Raw genomic sequence first — 21,211 nt, 5'->3', positions numbered from 1 at the left:
GTTTAGCATTCTTGCATTTGTCTCTATATTCTCTAAGAGCACAAGTGGACTTATTTGCCAGAAACTTTTGATATGCTTTCTTCTTTTCCTTCACTGCCTCTTTAACTTTCTGTGTCCACCATGGAGTTCTGATTTTTCTATCCTTGCAAACAACCTCACCCCATGCCTCACTGGCTGAATCAATCAGTGTTTTCTTCAGGGTGTGCCACTGAATCTCCAAGTTTGGTTCCTACTCTCACTCTTTCTTTTTTCTTGAATAATATTTGTGTATTTTAGTCTACAGTTCATATCTGAGAGCTGCTCAACTTTTATTCGCTTTAAAACTTTTTTACATGTTATTCTTTTCAATATGAAATTCAATTTTATCCTGCTCAAGACTAAATAGTGATCACTTCCAATTTCAAATCCTCTATACACTCTGGTGTCCTGCACCAGGGAGAAAACATCACTATCAACAATAACATAGTCAATGAGAATTTTCTTATTCCTAGCCTCTTCTCTCCATGTGAATTTGTGCACATTTTTATGTTGGAACATGGTGTTAGTAATAACCAGTCCATGTCCTGAGCAGAAATCCAACAGATATTTGCCATTATTATTAGCTTTGCTCTTTTCTCCAAATTTTCCCAAAATATTTCTGTATGTCTCACAATCATTTCCTACTCTGCTATTTAGATCCCCAACAAGGACCAACTTTTCCTTTTTCATTGTGTCAGTTGCTTTTTCTAAAGCCTCAAAAAATTCCTCCACTTCTACCTTAGTAGAACCTTCTGTGGGAGCATAGGCACAAATAAGTCTCATTGTCCAGTTCCCCATTCTCATATTTGCCCACATTACTCTACTTGAGACTGACTGCCATTCAAGAAGATTAGCCTCGTATTTTGTGTTGAATACTATGGGTACTCCTTCTTTTCCTTGATTGTCATTGCCTGAATATATTCTCAAACTACATTAGTTCAATTAGAACGGTGCAGTTGTTAAAAAAAATAAATTTTCCTGATTGATTAGCTGAAGTAAACTTTACATAAAGTAAAGAGCTGCAATTAATATCTTCAATTTTGATATCAGGTTTAATGACACTGTCCTTCATAACGTGACCCTTAGAGGATGAATAGCAGTGGAGATAATGTGCACCTTGTCTCACATGATCCTGATAGACTGTGTATATTGCTTGGTACAGTGACTCGTTTACATCATATAATTATAGTGATTTGAACAGCTTTTCGCTTGGATCCTTGGATTCCGGTCTACAAAACTTAAATACAGGTCCTTGTTATATTCTCATGATTTCTCATATGTCTGTTTTAAATTGAAAATTGGATCCCAATAACCAATTTTTGAATTGAATCCAGTTTGTTCTTCAGTTTTCTCTGACAATTACAGTGAAATTCCTCTGTAATTCTCACATTCAGTTTTATTCCTCGTTTTATAGATGGGTACTATGAGAGCTCTACTCCAATAATGTAGCATTTGATCCTTTAACGAATCATTCTGATTTACGCAACTGTAGCCAAGTAAAACTTTTAGACTTCCATATTCGAGCATTTCATACAACATCTGTTACACCTGCCTTTCTGTGTTTTAGGTTTTTGCTGGCCTTTCTTACCTGTAGTATTAATGTGTACTCCTTATTGCATTCCTCTTGAATACTTTCTACCACTGTTCTCTAACTGCATGTTTCATTAACAGTCTTTCAAATTAATTATTCCAGATATCTACAATATCTTTACTTTCAGTTTTCATGTCCCTTTTATTATCTCTGATTCTCTTTACACTACTCTTTAATCCATTTCTAAGCTTTCTCAATAGCCTCCAGAACATTTTTCACCCTTAAGATGTTTATCTTCTATCTTCTTACCAAAGCCTTTTCAAAATTTATCTTCTTTTACACACTACCTTACTTTCTAATATTTTTCTCTGTATTCGTTCAGAGCATATGCTGACTTGCTTGGAAGGAATTTTTTATAGTCTTTTTTCTTTTTTTATGATTGCATCTTTAACTTCCTGAGTTCACCATGGAGTTCTTATTTTCTGTCCTTGCAGATTACTATACCACATGCCTCTCTGATGAATCTGTCCTTGTTTTCTGCAGTCTACTGCGTGTGTCTACAAGATTTGGTTATTGTTTTCAAACACCTTCATTTTTCTTCCTGTAATATTTGTACAGTATTTGTATTTTTATTTGATTTGTAATATTTGTATCAAATACAGTAGGTCAGTGGAAGTGGCATTTGCTTCATAGTGCTAGGCTGACAGAAGAAAGACCTAATGTTCGATTCTTGTGATTGTCTGTGAAAATACTGGTGGGTAGTAGATGGTGTTGGTGTAGATGATGTAGCTCGCTGGTATAGTTGGTGGATTTGAGTGTTGAAGACCAGGGAACTGTAAGGAAGGTGCCCTCCCTCGATGAGTCTTTGAACTCCTTGGAGGTGTCATGTAATAATAATAATAATAATTTGTATTGTTATACTCTGATAAGTTAAGAATGTTAAAATTCCACTTATCTTTCTTTTAGTTGTACTGAACCCAATGGTTAGCATTTTGCATTATCGGTTTCTAGTGACCTGCATTGACTGTGCTGGGTGCAAAAAGAGTGATGTGTGCAAAAGAGAGCTTTATCTGGAATCTTGGGACTAACAAAGGATTTTCATACCAGATCCTAAAGTGTTCAAAACCCTGTAAAATAATTATTGTAAACATGCTTGTTTCTAAGTAGGTATCATTGCGAACTTTAGAAAATATTGAATACATTGATTTAAGAAGAAAGAAATAATTAATTAGCTCAAGGAGAATTTTATCATGTTTAAAAAAAAAAAAAAAAAAAAAAAAAAAAAAAAAAAAAAAAAAAAGGAATTTAGATAAATATATATAAAGGAAAGTTGCCTGAGCCAAAATGTAAATTAAGAGAGTTATGGTTTTGTGTTGATATTAAATTCGATGTAAGATTAACTTGTAAAAGAAACACCAGAATGTATTCTGTGTGAAAGATAGTCCAAGGACACGCTGACGATTGCCCCCCGGCGGTCATGTGCTTGGTAAGTGAGTGAACAAGCACGGAGAAAATTGATGTCGTGAAGTCATGTGGCATAGGAAATCGAGGTGCCAGATGAACAGTGCAGTGTTGTTTTTTTTACCGATAGGGTGAACGTATAAAAGGGTTAGGACCTCCCCTCGTTCTCTTGGTCTTTCGTCGTGTGGAGTTCTCACATTTCCTCGAGTAGTGAAGGGTTAGTCTGGTGCTGGTTCAGGGATGGCTGAACAATACCTCTAGACTAGGACGATGTTACAGCAGGTAACCCTGTCCTAGATTCCCAGAAAGTAGCAGCAGACCATGCTGTTGAAAGGTCAGCAGATGCACGCGCCCTGAAGTCTAAGCTGGTAATTACTATGAGGTCTTGACCCAAGGTAGATTGAAGGAAACAAAGAAATGTCCTAATGAAACAGAGGATAGACTAAAGCAGAAGCAGACGAATAGAGGTACCATCGAGTGGAGATAAGTAAAGTTTGTTATTTATATGAATGTAATCTGAATATGTATTAATATGTGAAGCTTTATTAGTGAAGGACTCAGATACAAGTATAGGTCAGGACTGTATCGCTTGTGTTTTATAGAAAGTCATGAGTAAATGGTTATTAACTGAAACTGAATCTATGTATGTTGAAGAATGGTTAATGTTACCAGTAGTTAGTATAGAAATTTAATGCTGGAATCTAGTAGTAATCTAGATGATATAGAATTACTTACTTTTGTGTGAATTACTTGAGAAAAAAATGTGTTCAGAGATCATATCTGATGAAGTCAAGCTAATTAATTGATTTAGATTAGAATGTGTTTTATTTAGAGTGATGATTGTTCTTGTATGTTAAACTATAATCTTAGAAACAAATAAACCTTGCTTGATTTTAACTAAATATATGAATCTGTGTATAGAATTCGATGCACCACTTGTAAAATTCATTATGGATCTGAGCGGGAGTTTAATTGAATAAAGTTCAGGACATGATTGCAACCCTAGGTCACATGAGTATATCTTCTAACTTACTTCTTGATTGAGTTATATCTTTAATCTAATAATTCTAAGTGGCGCAGTCTAAAATATAAATTTCCCTGGATTTTAAGAGAAGTAAGGTTTGAGGACTCTGCCACATTGAATTATGGCTCTACCCTGAGGCTATTTCTTTATGTGATAGGGATACCCTGTGACCCATGTAGAAAAGACTTCACTTTTAGCAGCTTGATATAGAGATACAAGGAATAATGTTGAAAGTGGACACAACAGTATACATTCATGTGAAAGCTGCTCAACATTGATTCTTTTTAAAATTTTCTTATGTATTTTTCTTTTCAATGATATTCAATATTATACTACTCTAAACTAAATGCTGATCACTTCCTATTTCAAATGACCTGTATATTCTAGTTTCTGAAGATATTGTTATGCACAGTAATATATAGTCAATGAGACCTGCTTATTCCATGTACACTATCTACCAATAATTGTCCAGACACCACATCCCTGTTATTTGAAGTTTTGGAACATTCCAGGTTTGTTAATAACATAAAAACTGGTGTACAAATAGTAGGAAGCAGTATTTCATCACAGCAGCTGAATATAGGGGATATGGCAACACAACGTGAACTCAGTGATTTTGAGAGAGGTGTCATTGTGGGCTGTCATATTGGTGGCACGTCCATATGTTTTATTGCTGCTCAACTGGAGCAGCAATGGTTGGCGATGTGATCAAGAAATGGAGACATTCTGGCATCACTAGTGCATATTATAATAACAGAAATAAATATCAGCTCTGCACCATATCTAAACCATGTGTCAAATTGGCAACTCTCATCCATTCACCTAACGGTCTTCTTTATCACATCCAGGAGTTTATAAAGTGCCATGTTCTTCTTGTGACCTGGCTTACTATGGACAGAGAGGAAGGACTGTTGACATCCGTCTTGGAGGGTCATAAAAAATGCATTCATCACTAGCATTATGGCAAGTTATGCCTCACACACCATCCCTTGGATACCCTTTCACACAGGATCAAATGGAAGAAAAGAAAAGTGCCACACAGAAATCATATGTCAGAGAAATTGTTTTTGGAATCAACAGCAGGCTTTAAAGCACACTCCAAACCTCAATAAGTAAGGCTCTATAAATTTACCAAAATCAAGCACTAATGGTCCTAATTATTGTACTGTCTCTTAAATTTTTTTTTTAAAAGTAGTCCCACTGTTATACAAAATTGTTGTTTCTTGTATATGTATATAACTGCTCTTGTGCTCTGAAAATGCTGGATATAATACCATTGAAATATTGACTAATAAGTTAATAAATATTATTATTTTCTTATCATTCTGTGTTGTAATCAATAATACAGTGAAAATAAATTAACATGTACTGCCAACACATAAGCCTTTCCACTTGTTTGAGAAGACTCACAAAATCTGAAAATTAACAATGAAACTTATTTGTGCCTATGGTTCCACAGGAGGTTCTACTAAGGTAGAAGTCGAAGAATTTTTGGACATCATTAGAACAAGTAGCTGACATAAAGAAAATGGAAAAAGTGGTCTTGTTGGAGATCTAAACAGCATATAGGAATTTGGGGGAAAATTTGAAGAAAAGGACAAAACTAATAATAATGGTAAGTATTTGCTGGATTTCTGCTCAGGACATGGACCATTCATTCAATCTGTAAGGATGGAAAAATGAGAACTACCATCGTGGACACAAAGAAGTTAAAGAAACACTCCTGAAAAAGAAGAAAGCATACTGAAACAACATGTTCCAACATAAAGGTGTGCATGAGTTCACATAGAGAGAAGACACAAGAAATAAAAAGAGCCTCATCGATAACTATTATTGATAATGATATTGTCATACTAGTTCAGGATACAGGAGTGTACAGAGGATTTGAAATTGGAAGTGGCATTACTTAGTGCTAAGCAGGATAAAACTAAATATTACATTGAAAAGAACAGTATGTAAGAAAGTTTTATAAAGAATTAAAGTCGGCAGCTTTTTCAGATAAACTGTTTTCAGGGAAAAGCTTTTCAAAACACTACAATTATATTAGGTAAATGGAACATTAAATACAGCAATACATAGTCTATTTTTAAGTTGTCAGTCAGCAGCTCATCATCTATATGGATCATTATGAAAGAAAGTGGCATCAAACCTAATGTTAGATTGGGAGACGTCAAACTTAGCTCTTTGCATTATGAAAATGACGTACTTCTAAACACATCTAGTGCAGGGCTCCAAGATTATTTTAACTAAATTGAATAACAGCTGTGACAAATTTGGCATGAAAATTAGCAAAAAAAAAAGTTGAAACTATGAATATAGATAGGAACATAGAAAACTTCAGCTGCATTTTTAGTGGAGATCCTATAGAACAAGTAAAATATTTCAGCCATTTAGTCACAGTTTTTAGTGAAGATGGCAAGTTAAATCTGGAAATAGACAACAGAATAAGCAAAACTGGTATAGTCAGGAGCCAGTTGAATAAATTTATATGGAATAAGAGAGAAATTAGCTGAAACTCTAAATTACCAGAATACCAAACAGTGTTGAAATGAGATTTAAGTTATCAATCTGAGTGTTGGGTTAGAAATAAAGCATATTAAACATTAGAGACCACAGATATGAGAGTACGTAGAAAAATTAAAGGCCTGAAGAGATGGCATCGTTGGCAGAATCATATATTAGGAATGAGGACATTAGGAAGGAGAATGACATTGCATTGAATCATGTGAGCAGGATTAATCTAAGGTGATGTGGTCACTTAAATGGAATGGAAGAGGTAAGGTTAGCAAAACAGGTGTTTGAAGCCAAGATGGCAGGAAAAAAACTCAGAGGAAGATCAAGGTATAGGATTTCCTCAGTGAGAAGTGTCTGGAAGAATGAAATGTTAGATATGACAATACCAGAGTGCTGACAAGTAATAGACTAATTTGGTGGAAAAAATTATTGATAGGAAATTAATAATAAAGTAGACTTAATCATGTATTGCTTTTATAAAAAGCACTACATGATTAGATACACATCACGAAATTGATGATGATGATGATTTATTATCAAAAAAAATTAAAAGAATAGAAAAACTTCAGCCTCAATTTTAAGATGTAATTGCAATAGAAAAGGCTTTTAATAATTAATTGAGTAGTTTATATATAAATGTTATTCTCACTCTCATTGATGAGTAATGTTTTTGACAATGATGAGCTTATGAACTATGAAGACTAATAATAAAAATAGTTTATTCATCCAGTGTCCTACACTCTATTGCATACTTCATCATCATTATGTTTTTGGAATTGGTTTGTTAATACAAGTTTTTTTCAAATGCTTATTTTATCCTGATGATGTATGTCACAGGGCATAGGAAATTAGTTGAAATTAGTCTTTTCTCTTTGTGGTTCATACTAGATATATGAGCCTGGAAACTTATTGTCACTTACTGTTAAATGACGTTTCTCTTAAGTTTGTTGATTTCACCTATATTCTTCTGGAAGTAGTGGAATTTTTATTCATGATCCTTCTGATATGGAAGCAGATGTTCAGCAATTTGATGATTTAATCAGTCTTCAGAGTGAAAGAAATAATCAGAAACCTCCAGAAAGTTTTTTGTCATTTCATAGCAGGTTTGTCACTAAGTGAGATTTAAGTTACTAAAATATGTGATCCCCAGTCCTAAAATGTAATTGTACTTTGTCAGTTATGGATCAACAGTACACCATTGATTACACACATTCTAACATATAAGTGATGACCATCTGAAAACTACTATTCATTACTGAGATGTGTCACCACAGATAAATTAACTTCATGTAGTGGGTCACAACCTGATTATCTTTAGTGCTCTTCTGTTAACTTTTTTGCAGTATTACCTTATTATATTATAATAAATACAGTATTATAATAAATTATTATAATTTATTAAATTCTGTAATAAATTATAATAATCATCAGCTTCATAAGTTATATTTATTTTGTCATTACATAATGTAAGTTTATAATGTAAAAACTCATATCAATAATAGCCAATACAAGTGGATAAAGAGCTATTGTTACATATTATTCCTTATGGGAAATAAAGTGTTGTCCATGTATTATGCAAACCTTAAATGGTATGGGAACAAAAAGTTCAGTCTGTTCTTCTTCTTGGATATTTTAACATAATTTTTTTGCACCATATTATAATAAAATATCAAAGAAAACAAATATTTTTTCTGATATGGTTTGATGCCAATTAATTTGCAGAATTATTTAATTTGTGTTACTTCCTGATTTTCTGAATTTTAAATAAAAGAATAAAAATTATGTGTTTGCAGCTTGCCATGGAAAACTACATTAGTATTTATTGCTTGAGTTTGTATTTTTTAAAGTTTTATTTTTTTTCTTTTCACTGCAGCATCAGAAGGAAAAATATCTTTTCACCTATATTCTTCTGGAAGTAGTGAAATTTTTATTCATGATCCTTCTGATATGGAAGCAGATGTTCAGCGATTTGATGATTTAATCAGTCTTCAGAGTGAAAGAAATAATCAGAAACCTCCAGAAAGAACAGAGATAGTATGGAAACCTGATTTTTCAATACTTGCTATTGGAAATGATGATGGGTAAGAGTAACAGCTCACACAATTGATGACTATTGATATTTGATTAATATAATGTGTATGCTACATCTAACACTTAGGTGTTAGTGTAGCATACGCATTGTCAAGTTTTAAATGTTGGCAGCTTACAGTTACAGATACATGTATTTTAAGCTTTGAATAGGCTAAATAATTAAGTTAGATAGTTTGCCCTATTTATTTCATATTTAATTTAATAATTAGTTCATTTCACATATAATTTTACACTTAGTATAATTTTAGTAAAAAAAAAAATAAAAAAATATATAAATATTCATATAACTGATATTTGTGTTGAACTATTTGGTCAACAGAAATATAAATGTAATTTATATTGTGAATCAGTTTTAAGACATGTAGGGATCTGTCATAATTTTCATAATTATAACAACAACAGAGAAAAATGAGGTATAAGTAATGCATGATATATGAGTATGCTCACTAGCTCATAGAATTCAGTGCAATGAAATTATTTCACAGTACACACTAGTGCTTAAAGAAAAGAGCTAAAGAAAAAGGGTAATAAATGAATGACTAATTGATATTTTATAGCAAAGGAGACAGAGTCCAAGACAATTGCCTCCTACTTGTGAGTGAATATTAAAAGAGTGTAAAAAATTGGGGTATGGTGAAACTGTATGCCAAGAATGTAAACAAAGATAGAAAGCCATATATTGAGAAAAAAAAGAGAGAGAAAAAAATGGCAAAATTGTACATAAACATCAGCATAAAAAGAACATAAAGTGTAAAATGTAAAAATGAATAAATTCAAATAGTAATTGAAGAAGGAGAAGAAATTAGAGAACTGTACCAGTATGAGATTATAAACATCAAAGATTCAAGAGAGAATTAACATTTAATCGAATCATTCCAGTTTTGTGACCACATTTTTATTAAAAAAAGACTGTTTTTTTAAAACTAAATAAGTACTTAAAAACAAACCTGACAAGTTTCGTTAGTCGTCAGACTAACATCTTCAGGGGTAAAGAATAACTAACAGTTTAAAGCACAAACTATAAGAAATTACGAAAAAACAAGTTCATGTATTGGTATTATGAACATCAAAAAAAAAGTTCGTTAAAAAACCGAATAACAGATCTATTTAACATTTAATCTATCTAATTAACATTTAAGTTTTAAAATGTCTTGACAGTTTAAATTAATATTGCTTTACCTGAAATCATAAAGTTCACAATTGAAGTTCATTTTAAACTGAAAAGAATGTTTCTTTTTTTTTTTTTCCAACCTATCTAGTTGGAAAAAACAAAGTCGACTTGAAATTATATTCCACCTTATAAGATATCAGTGTAGAAGAAAATAAACCAATAGAAAATCCTATCCTATAAAGCCACCCGATGATTTACACAGTAAGTAATTGGTAGTCTTGATCATGCTTGAGTAGAGTACAAGTGATGCACAGCTGGCATGCATAGCATTGGCTGTCATACAGTAGAGGGACACATGTGATAAGCAGATTGGTGGCCTTGATCATGCAGAGGAGAATGCAGGTGATGGCAACTATCTGGAATAGCGGATAATCTTAAATAGCCCCAGACAAACAGGTTGGGGGAAACAAAATAGTAGACCAACATTATTCCTTTATATGATCCATCATAAACATGTTCCCAACCATATTGCATCAACAAGGAATAAAAATGGTTTCTCTGTGATAAACAAGATCTAGGTCTTTTTCACCCACCTAACTTCCCCATTTTATCTTTAATAATAAGGAGATATAATGTTTGACATTTTTGTGGATAGCCTTAGAAATGAGCCAGCTCTTTTTTGTGTTTGACTAGTTAAGCTGTGCATTTGAGGCATTTATTCATGCAAAATGTACATATATATTGTATTATTAAATAGTGATAACATAAAAAGTGACCAAAAATTAAATTAAAATATTTAAAGTAATGTACGAGACTGATGTTTGTGCTTACTATTTCTAACATTGTTCACAGAGTGATTCCAAAACTGAAAATAAATTCCATTATTGCATGAAGGATTTCAGATGCAAGGTTCAGGAAAATATTCAAAAAACTTTTAAAAATGATAATGTTTTAGTTACAATATAAGAAATTGTTTATCTCTAGCAAAGGAATATGTTGACAGTGATGTTAGCATGTTGTGGAGCAAGAACTGTCACTATTCAGATGTTAGTCAACATAGTTAACTAGTAATAAGAACTAATAACAGCTGGTAGAGGTCAGAGAGAAAAGGGAAATTTTCAAACATATTGACATTTTCCATAAAATTAGTTAAAGAATAAAATGGAACTTTTGTTAAGACATTCATTGACATGCAATATGTTAAAGACAGTATAGCATGCTGCTATTTTCACAGTATTTCTCAAAGGATCTTTTTTTTCAACAGTTACTTTGCTTTTTTAAGAAAATGGTAAACATTAACATGTTTACCATTCTTAATGATTGGAACAGAAGAAACTATTGTAATATGCATTTGGTATCAGGAATCTTGAAAAACTAATAACTAGTATGAGACCTAACATAGAGAGTCAGGGAAACTAAATTATAATGAGTGGAATGGTAAGAACATGAGTGTAAGAGCGACAATGTTATATAATTATGCTAATGACAGGAATGGACATTATCATGGAAATGATTATGAGGAGAGAACAGTTTCGATTTTGTATTTGTCTGGTTCTGACCCCCATCAAACGTGCAAAGATGTCTACTTGTATAAGTCACTAGAGAAGAATAGAGATCTTGTTGTCCAACTCTGTCATGCAGACCGCAGCCAAGAGTATACCAAAGAACATTTACATAGTTTATTATGTCTATATATGAATTCTAGAAATATTCGAAACAAAGGCATAGAGTTTGTTGCCTTGGTCAATATGTTGGAACCTCAGATTGTAAGTTTTAGTGAGACTTGGCTATCAGAATCAGATGTACTAACTTGTATCGAGTGTAAAACAGAATAGTATTTTTAGGAAGGATAGACAGGAGAGGGTGTGCTGCTAATGATGTCGGATGACTTGAATCCAGTTAGCGCAGTGTTGAGAACTATGATTATAATATTAGTAACAGTATTTCAGGTGGCAGTGAATTTGAAGTCATCTGGTGTGAGGTGGAATCTAACGAGATTAATTACATAGTGGGGTGTTGTTACAAAACCTGATGGATCGGTTGGTGGTATTGAAGATATGCATCACCAAATACAAAAAATGGGTACGAAAAAGTAATCAATGGGAGACTTTAATTATCCAAATATTGATTGGGTAGCAGTAAAATCTCATGAAAAGAATGAAACGGAATTTATTGAGCTGTTATGGTACAACTTCCTCAAGCAGCATGTGACAGAAGAAACTCGATATCAGAAAGTCAGAGGGTGTTTCAGTTAATGTTACAGATGTAATTATTCTGCCTCCAGTTGATGACAGTGATCATGCAGTACTCACTTGGGAAGTGACAAAGTTTTTGAATGTTCCATTCAGCAGGAATTATGACCAACTGAGGAGTATACTGAGTTTAATGGAATGGTATTGGTTGCTGAATGGGAAGAATATTGACAGTGCATGGGAAGCATTTAAAAAATAGCAATATCAGAATGTGTCCGAGAGTTCAAAGAATAAATAGGGTAGGAGTAAAAAGGACAATGTGGAAGGAATACCATCTGCATAAGGATGATGTCTGTTATGAAAATTATAAGCAGTAAGCCAGAAGAGTCGCAACTGTTGTATGGAACGCTATGTCTGAGTATGAAAAGAAACTGGTTCTACAATCTAAAGACAACCCACGAGAATTCTATCAATATGCTGCAAATAAAAGAAAGAATGAATATGAAAGAAAAACTCTTCTGAATGTAGATGGTGTGAGGGTGTTTAACAAATGAGTGCCCATTTTGCTAAAAGCTATCAACCTGATGTGTGCGACATCGAGTTTACTGCTACTTCTTCACTGAATGTAGAAACCCAGGTGAATGAAGAGGAGGTATTAGAGCTGTTGCACAAACTGAATGAGAATTCAGCAATAGAGACTGATGGGATATCAGCACAGATGCTAAAAGAGTGTTCAGCTGAACTGGCTATTCCTTTCACCAGGCTATATAATTTGAGTCTCAGAACAGGGAAGATTCTGCAGGAATGGAAAGAATGTATGGTAATTCCATTGCACAAGGGTGGTGCAAAGGACGATGTATCCAACTATTGACCAATCAGTATCTCAGGAGTGCTGGTAAAGATTTTGGAAATATTGGTAAGGGCTCGCATGCCAAAATGCTTTAACAGTGAATCACTACTTTGCACTAAACAACACAGATTTACTAAGGGAAGATCGTGTTTTAGCAATTTGCTCACATTCTATAATGTTACCATTGAACTAGACAAGGGGAATGGATACACCATGATACTTTTGGATTTTGATAAGGCTTTTGACAGAATACAGCATCGATTCGTCCACGACTTCACTCATCGACTACAGACAAGTTAAATTGGTGCAAAAACCAAGTGATACCACTAGCAGCCATCATGGAGACCAGTATGCAGGCACTGCATAGGAAATGTGCAAGACCTTTGCAGTGAAACATATGACTCACAAAACCTTACATATCCACTTCACCAACATCCGTGGCCTAAACTCCAACCTTAATAGTGTCTCCACTACCATAGCTTCAGTCTACCAAACCTACCTACTCTTTTTGGCCTAAATTCAAATCTCACCTCTCCCCAGCACTATTTATCTCATCTCAACTTTCCAAACTACTCACTCTTTAACAACTTTTGCACATCATCAGAGTGGATGTATGCGCAGACATCTACTCTGACATATGTTACCAGAGAGCACTCAACCTAGAATCACCCAACTTTAACCTTTGGTTGAAAATATCACTTTCCCACTCAGTCAAATTCATTTACTTTCTCTATTGTTCTCCCAATTCAACCAACCACTCTGAGCTCTTTAATTTCCTCTCCTTAAAAATTGATTTTCTCCAATCCCACTTTCCCAACAGCGAAATTATCCTCCTAAGAGATTTTAATGTCCATAACACCAGCTGGCTTTCCTCTTCCAGTTGTATAGATCTTGCAGGCAGAGATGCTGAAACATTTGCCATCACTAACAACCTTACACAACTTGTTCAGATGCCAACCAGAATACCACATAACCCAAACCACTCCCCAAACACTCCTAGATCTCTTCCTCACCAATACCCCCCCCCCCAATACACAGTGAAAGTAGTGAGCCCCTAGGTAATTCTGACCACAATCTAGTGCTCATCTCCTCCCCATACAAGAGTAGTTTGGCATTATAACTGTGCCAAGTGGGACAGCCTCTGTAACTTCTATGCCACATTCCCTTGGACTATTGCTTCCGGCCTTCCAACCCAAACATATGCACCGAACTTATTACCAAAGTAATCCTCACTGGTATGGAAACATACATTCCACACACACTACTCTGAACTGCCATTCCCTAACTAAACCCAGGTTCTCCAAAAGATGTGCCAAGGTTGGACAGATGAAACACCAGACATAACATAACTGACTGAAATCAAGAACCTCATCCTCCTTTAGAGCTTATACCGAAGCCTGAAGTAGATGCAAAAAGAAACAATCAATGCTTCCAAAACAGAGTTTGAAAGAGCAAAAAAGCAGGAAACTAGCAGCCTGTCCAAACCGTAGCAGCCTTTTGGTCTCTCGCCAAAGATTGCCCGTAACATCTGCCTAACACTATTCCTTCCCTTAAACCTAGATGGCTCCATTGGATCATCACCCACAGAAAAAACCAATCTTCCAGCTTCACACTTTGCTTCCAATGCATGCATAACTGACAATAGCAAATGTCCCCCAACGATTCCAGACACCCAACACACAATGCCCCTATATCCTTTTGCCAGGATGAGATCAGAAAAATACTGTCCAGATTAGACACACAAAAAAAAGTCTCCTGGACCTGATGGCATTCCCCCAAATTGTCCTGAAAGTTTGCACGCCTGAACTGACTCCTATCCTATGTTGCCTATATATACTCTCTTACTCCACTGGAATCTATCCTACAAAATGGAAATCGGCCTATATTCAACCCATTCCCAAGAAGGGTGACAAGTCACTGCCATCCAACTACTGCCCAATCTTACTTACCTTAGTCCTGTCTAAAGTAATGGAAAAAATCATCCATTCCCAACTCCTACACTACCTTGAAGACCCCACCTAATAAACGACCACCAGTATGGATTCCGTCGCTGCCAATCAACAGGAGATCTGCTCACATATATCACGCATCTCTGGACAAATGCCATGGAGAAATTTGGCGAATCTCAAGTGGTTGCACTTGATATCTGCAAAGCCGTTGACCTGGTCTAGCACAAAGGCTTACTAAGCAAACTACCATCATTTGGTCTGACCCAGGACTTCTGTAGTAGGATTGCCAGCTTTCTCTCTGGATGCACACTGTGTATGATGGTGGATGGCTCCTCCCTATTCTCTCACTATTCAATTAATGCTGGGGTTCCACAAGGTTTTGTCCTCTCACCAACCCTCTTCCTGCTATATATCAACAACCTACTTCAGTTGACCTCCAACCCAATACACAGTTTTGCAGACGACAGCACATTACACTCTTTGCTTTCTTTTGATTAACCTTACTCTACACAACTCACCTCAACCCATAGAACATCACCCACCACCACTCTCAATTCTGATCTCAAAGCCATCCTATAATAGGGTTCTGATAACCTCATCAATTTCAATGCTAATAAAACCAATTCTGTCCTGTTTCCCATAAAAAAAAAACATTTTCATCAAGTATCCTTTTTGATGATGCCGAAATTTCCAGACAGTTTGAGCTCTCTCTTCTTGGAATTACCCTCACATCACAACCATTGCATCCTTAGCTTCAAAAAAACTAAGATTTTTCTTTCACTCAAGATGTTACTTTACCCCTTAACAGCTGTTAACATTATACAAATCACAAATCCACCCAGTATTGAATGCTCATCTGAAATAACATCAATAATTCCTCCACTTAGTACTTAGCTCATTGGAACACTTGCAGCTGCTGCTCAGTATCCTTTCACGGTATACCTAGAAACAAACAGAACAAGTTTCTTTTCCTCCTCCCTACTGTTCTATTCCTTTCCCAAGGAATACAATTTACAGTCATTTAAATCAAATGTAAACATGTTCCTCCTTTCCCAACCCATACATGGTACTAATGTACTATAGGTTCATCAACCAACCTCTTGTGTATGGGCACAACATAAAAAAAAAAAAAGCATGGAAGGCTGTTGCATAAATTGGACAATATGGGTTTGGATTATAAACTATTGGCATGAATAAGAGGATGGCTAACTGACAGATATCAAAAAAGTGGTATACAGTGATGCAAGTCTGCAAGATTTAAGATAACTAGTGGTGTATTACAAGGAGCAGTTCTTTGTCCACTGTTATTCTTTCTGTATATTAGCCACCCAACCAGCCATGATGTGTATATACATCAAGGTTACCATGGATGCGAAATGCATATTAAAATTGGAATACCATTGATATTAAATTGAAATATATGATGGACACGAAGTGCATGAGGAGTGACGTATTTTATCCATGTTGATGGCAATGTGGTTAATGATATTGGGAAGGATTTGATAGGCAACATACAGGTCATGATGCAAAGATAGGTAGGGTAATCAGGAATGCTACTGATATGCAGTACTTGCAGAATGATTTGAATAGGCTGGAATTGTGGTCATGGGAAAATGGATGTCAGTTCAATGTTAGTAAATGCAAAGTCATTCACTTTGGCATGATTAGATATCCAATGTCGTATCATATTGGTGGGAGCTTAGAGTGTTAGTAGATAGCAAGTTGAAGTTCAGGTGCTATGTAGCAAAGATTTCAAATGCAACTCAAAAGATAATTGCAATGCTGAAACGAATGTTCACATGTAAAAATAAGGATGTCGTTTTGCCTCTTTAAAAGGCTTTGATAAGGCCTCACTTGGACTATTGTGTGTGGGTCTGGTCTCCTGGTTTCCATTGTGATTCTGCAGTATACAGTGGAGAGATTGCCAAAGAGAGAGTGTTAAAAATTATATCGGGATTGCGGAATACTAATTATGAAGACAGATTGACAATTTGTATACTGCAGACTCTAGTAAACAGGAGAAAGAGGGGACATATTGAGACATACTAACTTCTGAAAGGGTCATATAGGAGGTTCATATTATGGAGGGTGGAGAAAGGACAAGAGGGCTTCCTTGAAAGCTGAGAATGAATTCCACTAAAAAGGGGTGAGGGCTAAATTTTTCTCTTATAGGATGGTGTGTGATTGGAATGGATTGCCATTGGATGTTGTGTGTACAATCAGTGTGAATGAATTCAAGAACACATATGATAGTGGTTGCATATAGTATGTGGCCTCCCTCGTTGAATCTCTGACTCCCTGGAGGTCTCTCTAATAATAATAATATATGACTTGTTTGACTTTGAAAAGTATGGCTGATGTTTTGATGCAAATTAAATCTGAGGCATTGTTTCCTAATTTCCTTAGTCCATCTGTATGTTCATACACAACGTTACCTCAGATTTAATTTGCATCAAAACATCAGCCATACTTTTCAAAGCCAAACAGCCATGCAGATATATCATAAAAAGAATGGTAGGCACTTCAGAAAATACCACATGACAAGAACATTGTAGGATTACATTTATTGGCAAAATGAACTTACTCAATGACACTAACACCTACGACCAACTGAATAACGACTCCCACCTGTCATGCCCACAACATAATCAGTAATTTCCTTAAAGATGTTGTAAACTAGCTTGTAGAAACCAAGAAATCTTGCTTCTTGATATTTGTTTGTTCCCAGAATTTACAGAGCTCCAAAGATACGTAAGTAGAATATACTACTACAGCAGCCCATAGTGGATGTCAGGTGTTCACCCACCTCTCTTCTCTTTAAATATCTCGCACAGCTAGTAGCCCCCCTATATGCAAGAAAGAGATACCTATATATATAATTAAAAAAAAAAACAAGGAACACACGCAAGCTGTCTTTATATCTACAATGCATTTTTCCAGTTCTAAGACAAAGCAGAAAGAATGCCAAGTATTGGACTCATCAGTATCTCAATTTAGTATAGCCAACCTGTTTATGGAATCATTTGGGGGAAAAAAAAAAAAAAAAGGAAAAAAAAAACATGGAGACTTACAAATTATAACCTAAACTTTAGATGTAAATGTGTATTCATCATTTGGACTGACTTGGCCAAATGATTACAAGACACTTTGTGAGTCATCCTAACATCATTCATCCCAGCATCAAGTTCACTATAAAATTAGAAAAGAATGGATTATAAAGACATTTTCTCGTGTAGGTCTTCAAACAGAATAAACTTAGCTATTCAGTCTGCAGAAATAACCAATACACACACACAGAAAGATGACACCATTTGTCACAAAGAATCGATATTATAAAAAATCTACAAGACAGGGCATGTAACATTTCCAGCAGTATAGAGAACAGAAGATAACTTGCACTTCATCAAAGTAGACATATTTTCCTACAAATTAATTTGTTAACTGTCAATAATCCAACATTATCAGATCTTATATTTCTGTCTACTAAGGCACTTTTCGGTCTCTAAAGTGCATCAGTTCACCTAAATCTTGGTATTCCTCTGGGTGTTTCCTCTAGATGACCATAGCACCTGAGATTAGCTTTGCTAACAATGCCAAGTTCTTTCCTAATATTCTCATTTTTAATATGATGCTGCCATTGATGTCGTCTGTTCATTCCCCCTAATCTATCTCAGTGCTCGCTTAGCTATGGTCTGTGATCAAGTCTTTTATTTGTTATCCATCTCTTAGATCCATAAGTTAAAAAAAGGTTTGAACACTGTCTTGTATCCAGCTAGTTGAGTGTTTTCAGTTATTTCTGTTGATCCCATATAAATTTGTTCAGCCGACTTCTTACATACCAGGTTTGTTAATTTTGTTCTCTATTTCCATATTCAGTTGCCATCCTTATTAAAAATTGTACTTAAATTGTTAACTGTTTTACTCATTCTATAGATGTTCTATTCAGAGTGCCTCTCATGTTTTCTATGTTCCTGCCTATTTTCATAGGCAGGAAGATAGAAAATGTCTTTGTCATTATTCTTGAATGATTTTCATATCAAATTTGTGCAGTAGTTAATCCTCCAAACTTCTGCTGGATTTATTTAAAAGTATAACATTATCTGCAAAATGTAGAAAGCTGAGATTAACATCCTTGAATTTGATATCAGACTTAATACCATTTTATTTCATAATGTGATAAGTGGAGATAATGTGCACCCTTGTATCACACCTGATTTAACATCAAACCATCTACCTGTATCTCTTTCAATTCTAACTGTTGATTTACAAATGAAATGTAGACTATGAATTGCTTTGATATAATGGCCCGTTTACACTGCATAATTAGCATTTTGAACAGGTTTTCTGTTGGCACCCTTGTTTGCCTTTTGTAGACTTACAAAACTTAAATATGGATCCTTGTTATATTCCCACGATTTCTCAACTATTTGTATTAAAATAAAAATTTGATCCTGACAGCCTCTGTTTGGTCAGAACAAAGCTTATTCTTCTCTAAGCTTCCCTTTCCTAATTTTTCTTAGCCATTTCTCAAAGCATTCTTGCATAAATCTTAACTGAGAAATTTCTCTATAATTGTCACACTGTTTTATTTCCATTATACAGATGGATATAGTTCGCCCACCATTTCAAGATCCCTTCTTGGCTTGGTGCCAAGAATAGTCGATTCATGCTGAAGGGGAGAAAGAAATGAAGGATGTACGAATTGGTCGCCAACATGCGAAATCACGTGCTTTCTTGTCTGTCGCTGTACTAGTACTAGCTTGAATTTTGTTGTCGCTTTTTTGCATTATTTTTTATTATTAATTTGTATGATGGATCCAGTACAGCCAACAAGTTCTATTGTTATATGTTTCAGTAGCTCTTGCAAAAGAATATTGAATAATGTGCTGACATTCTGCGAAAAAGAATCGTCAGAAGGCCGTCTTCTTGTTCCCCTTTCTCAAGTCATAAAATGTGCAAGTGCAATTGCGGGCATATCGGGGTCGACTGTTAAAAGAATTCGTAGGGAATCAAAAGGTGAAGGTAAGCCAAAATTTAAATCTCCTAAAAAAAAGCGCCAGAGAAAGAAAACCATCGAAACCGTAGCTTTGAGTGATTTTGATGTAGACGTTATAAGAAGAGCTATTCAAGATTTTTACGTGGTCGAGAAAAGAGTGCCAACTGTTCCGAAATTGATTCCTGTGCTTAAAGAAAAAATTAATTTTCCTTGGAAAAGAGAAACTTTAAGGAAAATACTTCATGAAATTGGATTTTGTTTAAAAAAGTCCCAGAATAAAAGGAAACTTATCATGGAGCGAAGTGACATTGTTTTATGTAGAACGCAGTATTTGCACGTATTAACACTCTACGTAGATTTTTCCAACTGTTATACAAGCAAAATAGTTACACTTTAAAAACAGCAATGTTCGTAAAAGAAAAGCTAAATTTTCCGAACTGTAATAATAAACAAACTCAGTTTGTTTATTATTACATCCCAGAAGACAGACTGATTACCCTATTATCGGAATGGATTCTCCTTTTTCTGACATGCGCAGAAGTGTCGAGGGACCTCAAATCGGTGGGCGAACTATACTATGAGAACTCTATTCCAATCATCTGGAATTCAACCATCTAACCAGGCCTTTTGAATTATGCATTGTAAAGACTAAAACTATTATGCCTCCATATTGTGCACTAAAAGCTGTGTAGAGGTTGTACTTTTTTCTGGTCAGATATCATCTATTCCAATTGTCTTTTCACATTTCAGGTTTTTGAAGGCTTTTTCTATTCCAGGCATTGATATGTATTCCTGATTGCATTCCTGTTGAATGTGTTCTGTCGCTGTGCTGTTGCTGCTTATTTCATTTAGCAACCTTTCAAAGTAATTACTCTTGACATCTAGAATATCTTTATCATCGATTTTTATTTCACCTTTATCATCTCTGATTCACTTTACAGTACTCTTTCCTCCCATCGTAATATTTAATTTGTAATTTGTAATATGTAATTTGTAATTAATTTATAATATGTAATTCATCACTGTAATAACAGTTTTTTATTTCACTCTCCTGAAGAGACACCCATAACATACACAAAATTTTGGCAAATATTGTAAACATTAACTTTTAACATGAAGTCCCACAGAGTCCCCATAACACTGCAATGCCTTTCTTGGTCTTATTATATCCTAATGCATATCCATATATTAGAATATATCCATGCATTGAGATTTATCCTTGCATTAGGATGCTTCAGGCAATGTCTAATGCATTGGTATATACAAATGAGTATGTGCCAATGTTATTAGAACTTCACAGTTGTGCCAGTTGTGAAGTTCTAATAACATCTACTATGTGTAATTAATTGTTTCTGTTTTTTTTGGGGGGGGGTTAACTTTTGCTACTAAACCTGATGATGTAATTCCAATGGCTTATGAAACTTGAAAGGTTACATTTGTTTATTTTATTAAACTCAATCTGTCTAAAAGCTGG

At 34.8% G+C, this 21,211-nt stretch overlaps 1 protein-coding gene across 1 annotated transcript in view; it reads left to right on the top strand.

Moving 5' to 3' along the window:
• Positions 1 to 21,211, top strand: part of LOC150106689 (gem-associated protein 5-like) — a 560,402-nt gene that overhangs the window by 222,264 nt on the left and 316,927 nt on the right. Inside the window, exon 10 of the mRNA XM_090392643.1 lies at positions 8,422 to 8,629. Within this exon, the coding sequence (XP_090248769.1) occupies positions 8,422 to 8,629 (208 nt within the window). The remainder of the gene's footprint in view (positions 1 to 8,421; positions 8,630 to 21,211) is intronic.

This window comes from Typopeltis vanoorti, chromosome 5, assembly GCF_054136105.1.
Source record: "Typopeltis vanoorti isolate ZY-2024b chromosome 5, IOZ_Tvanoo_1.0, whole genome shotgun sequence".
Taxonomy (NCBI): Eukaryota; Metazoa; Arthropoda; class Arachnida; order Uropygi; family Thelyphonidae; genus Typopeltis; species Typopeltis vanoorti.
This window is presented reverse-complemented; position numbering and strand designations above follow the sequence as displayed.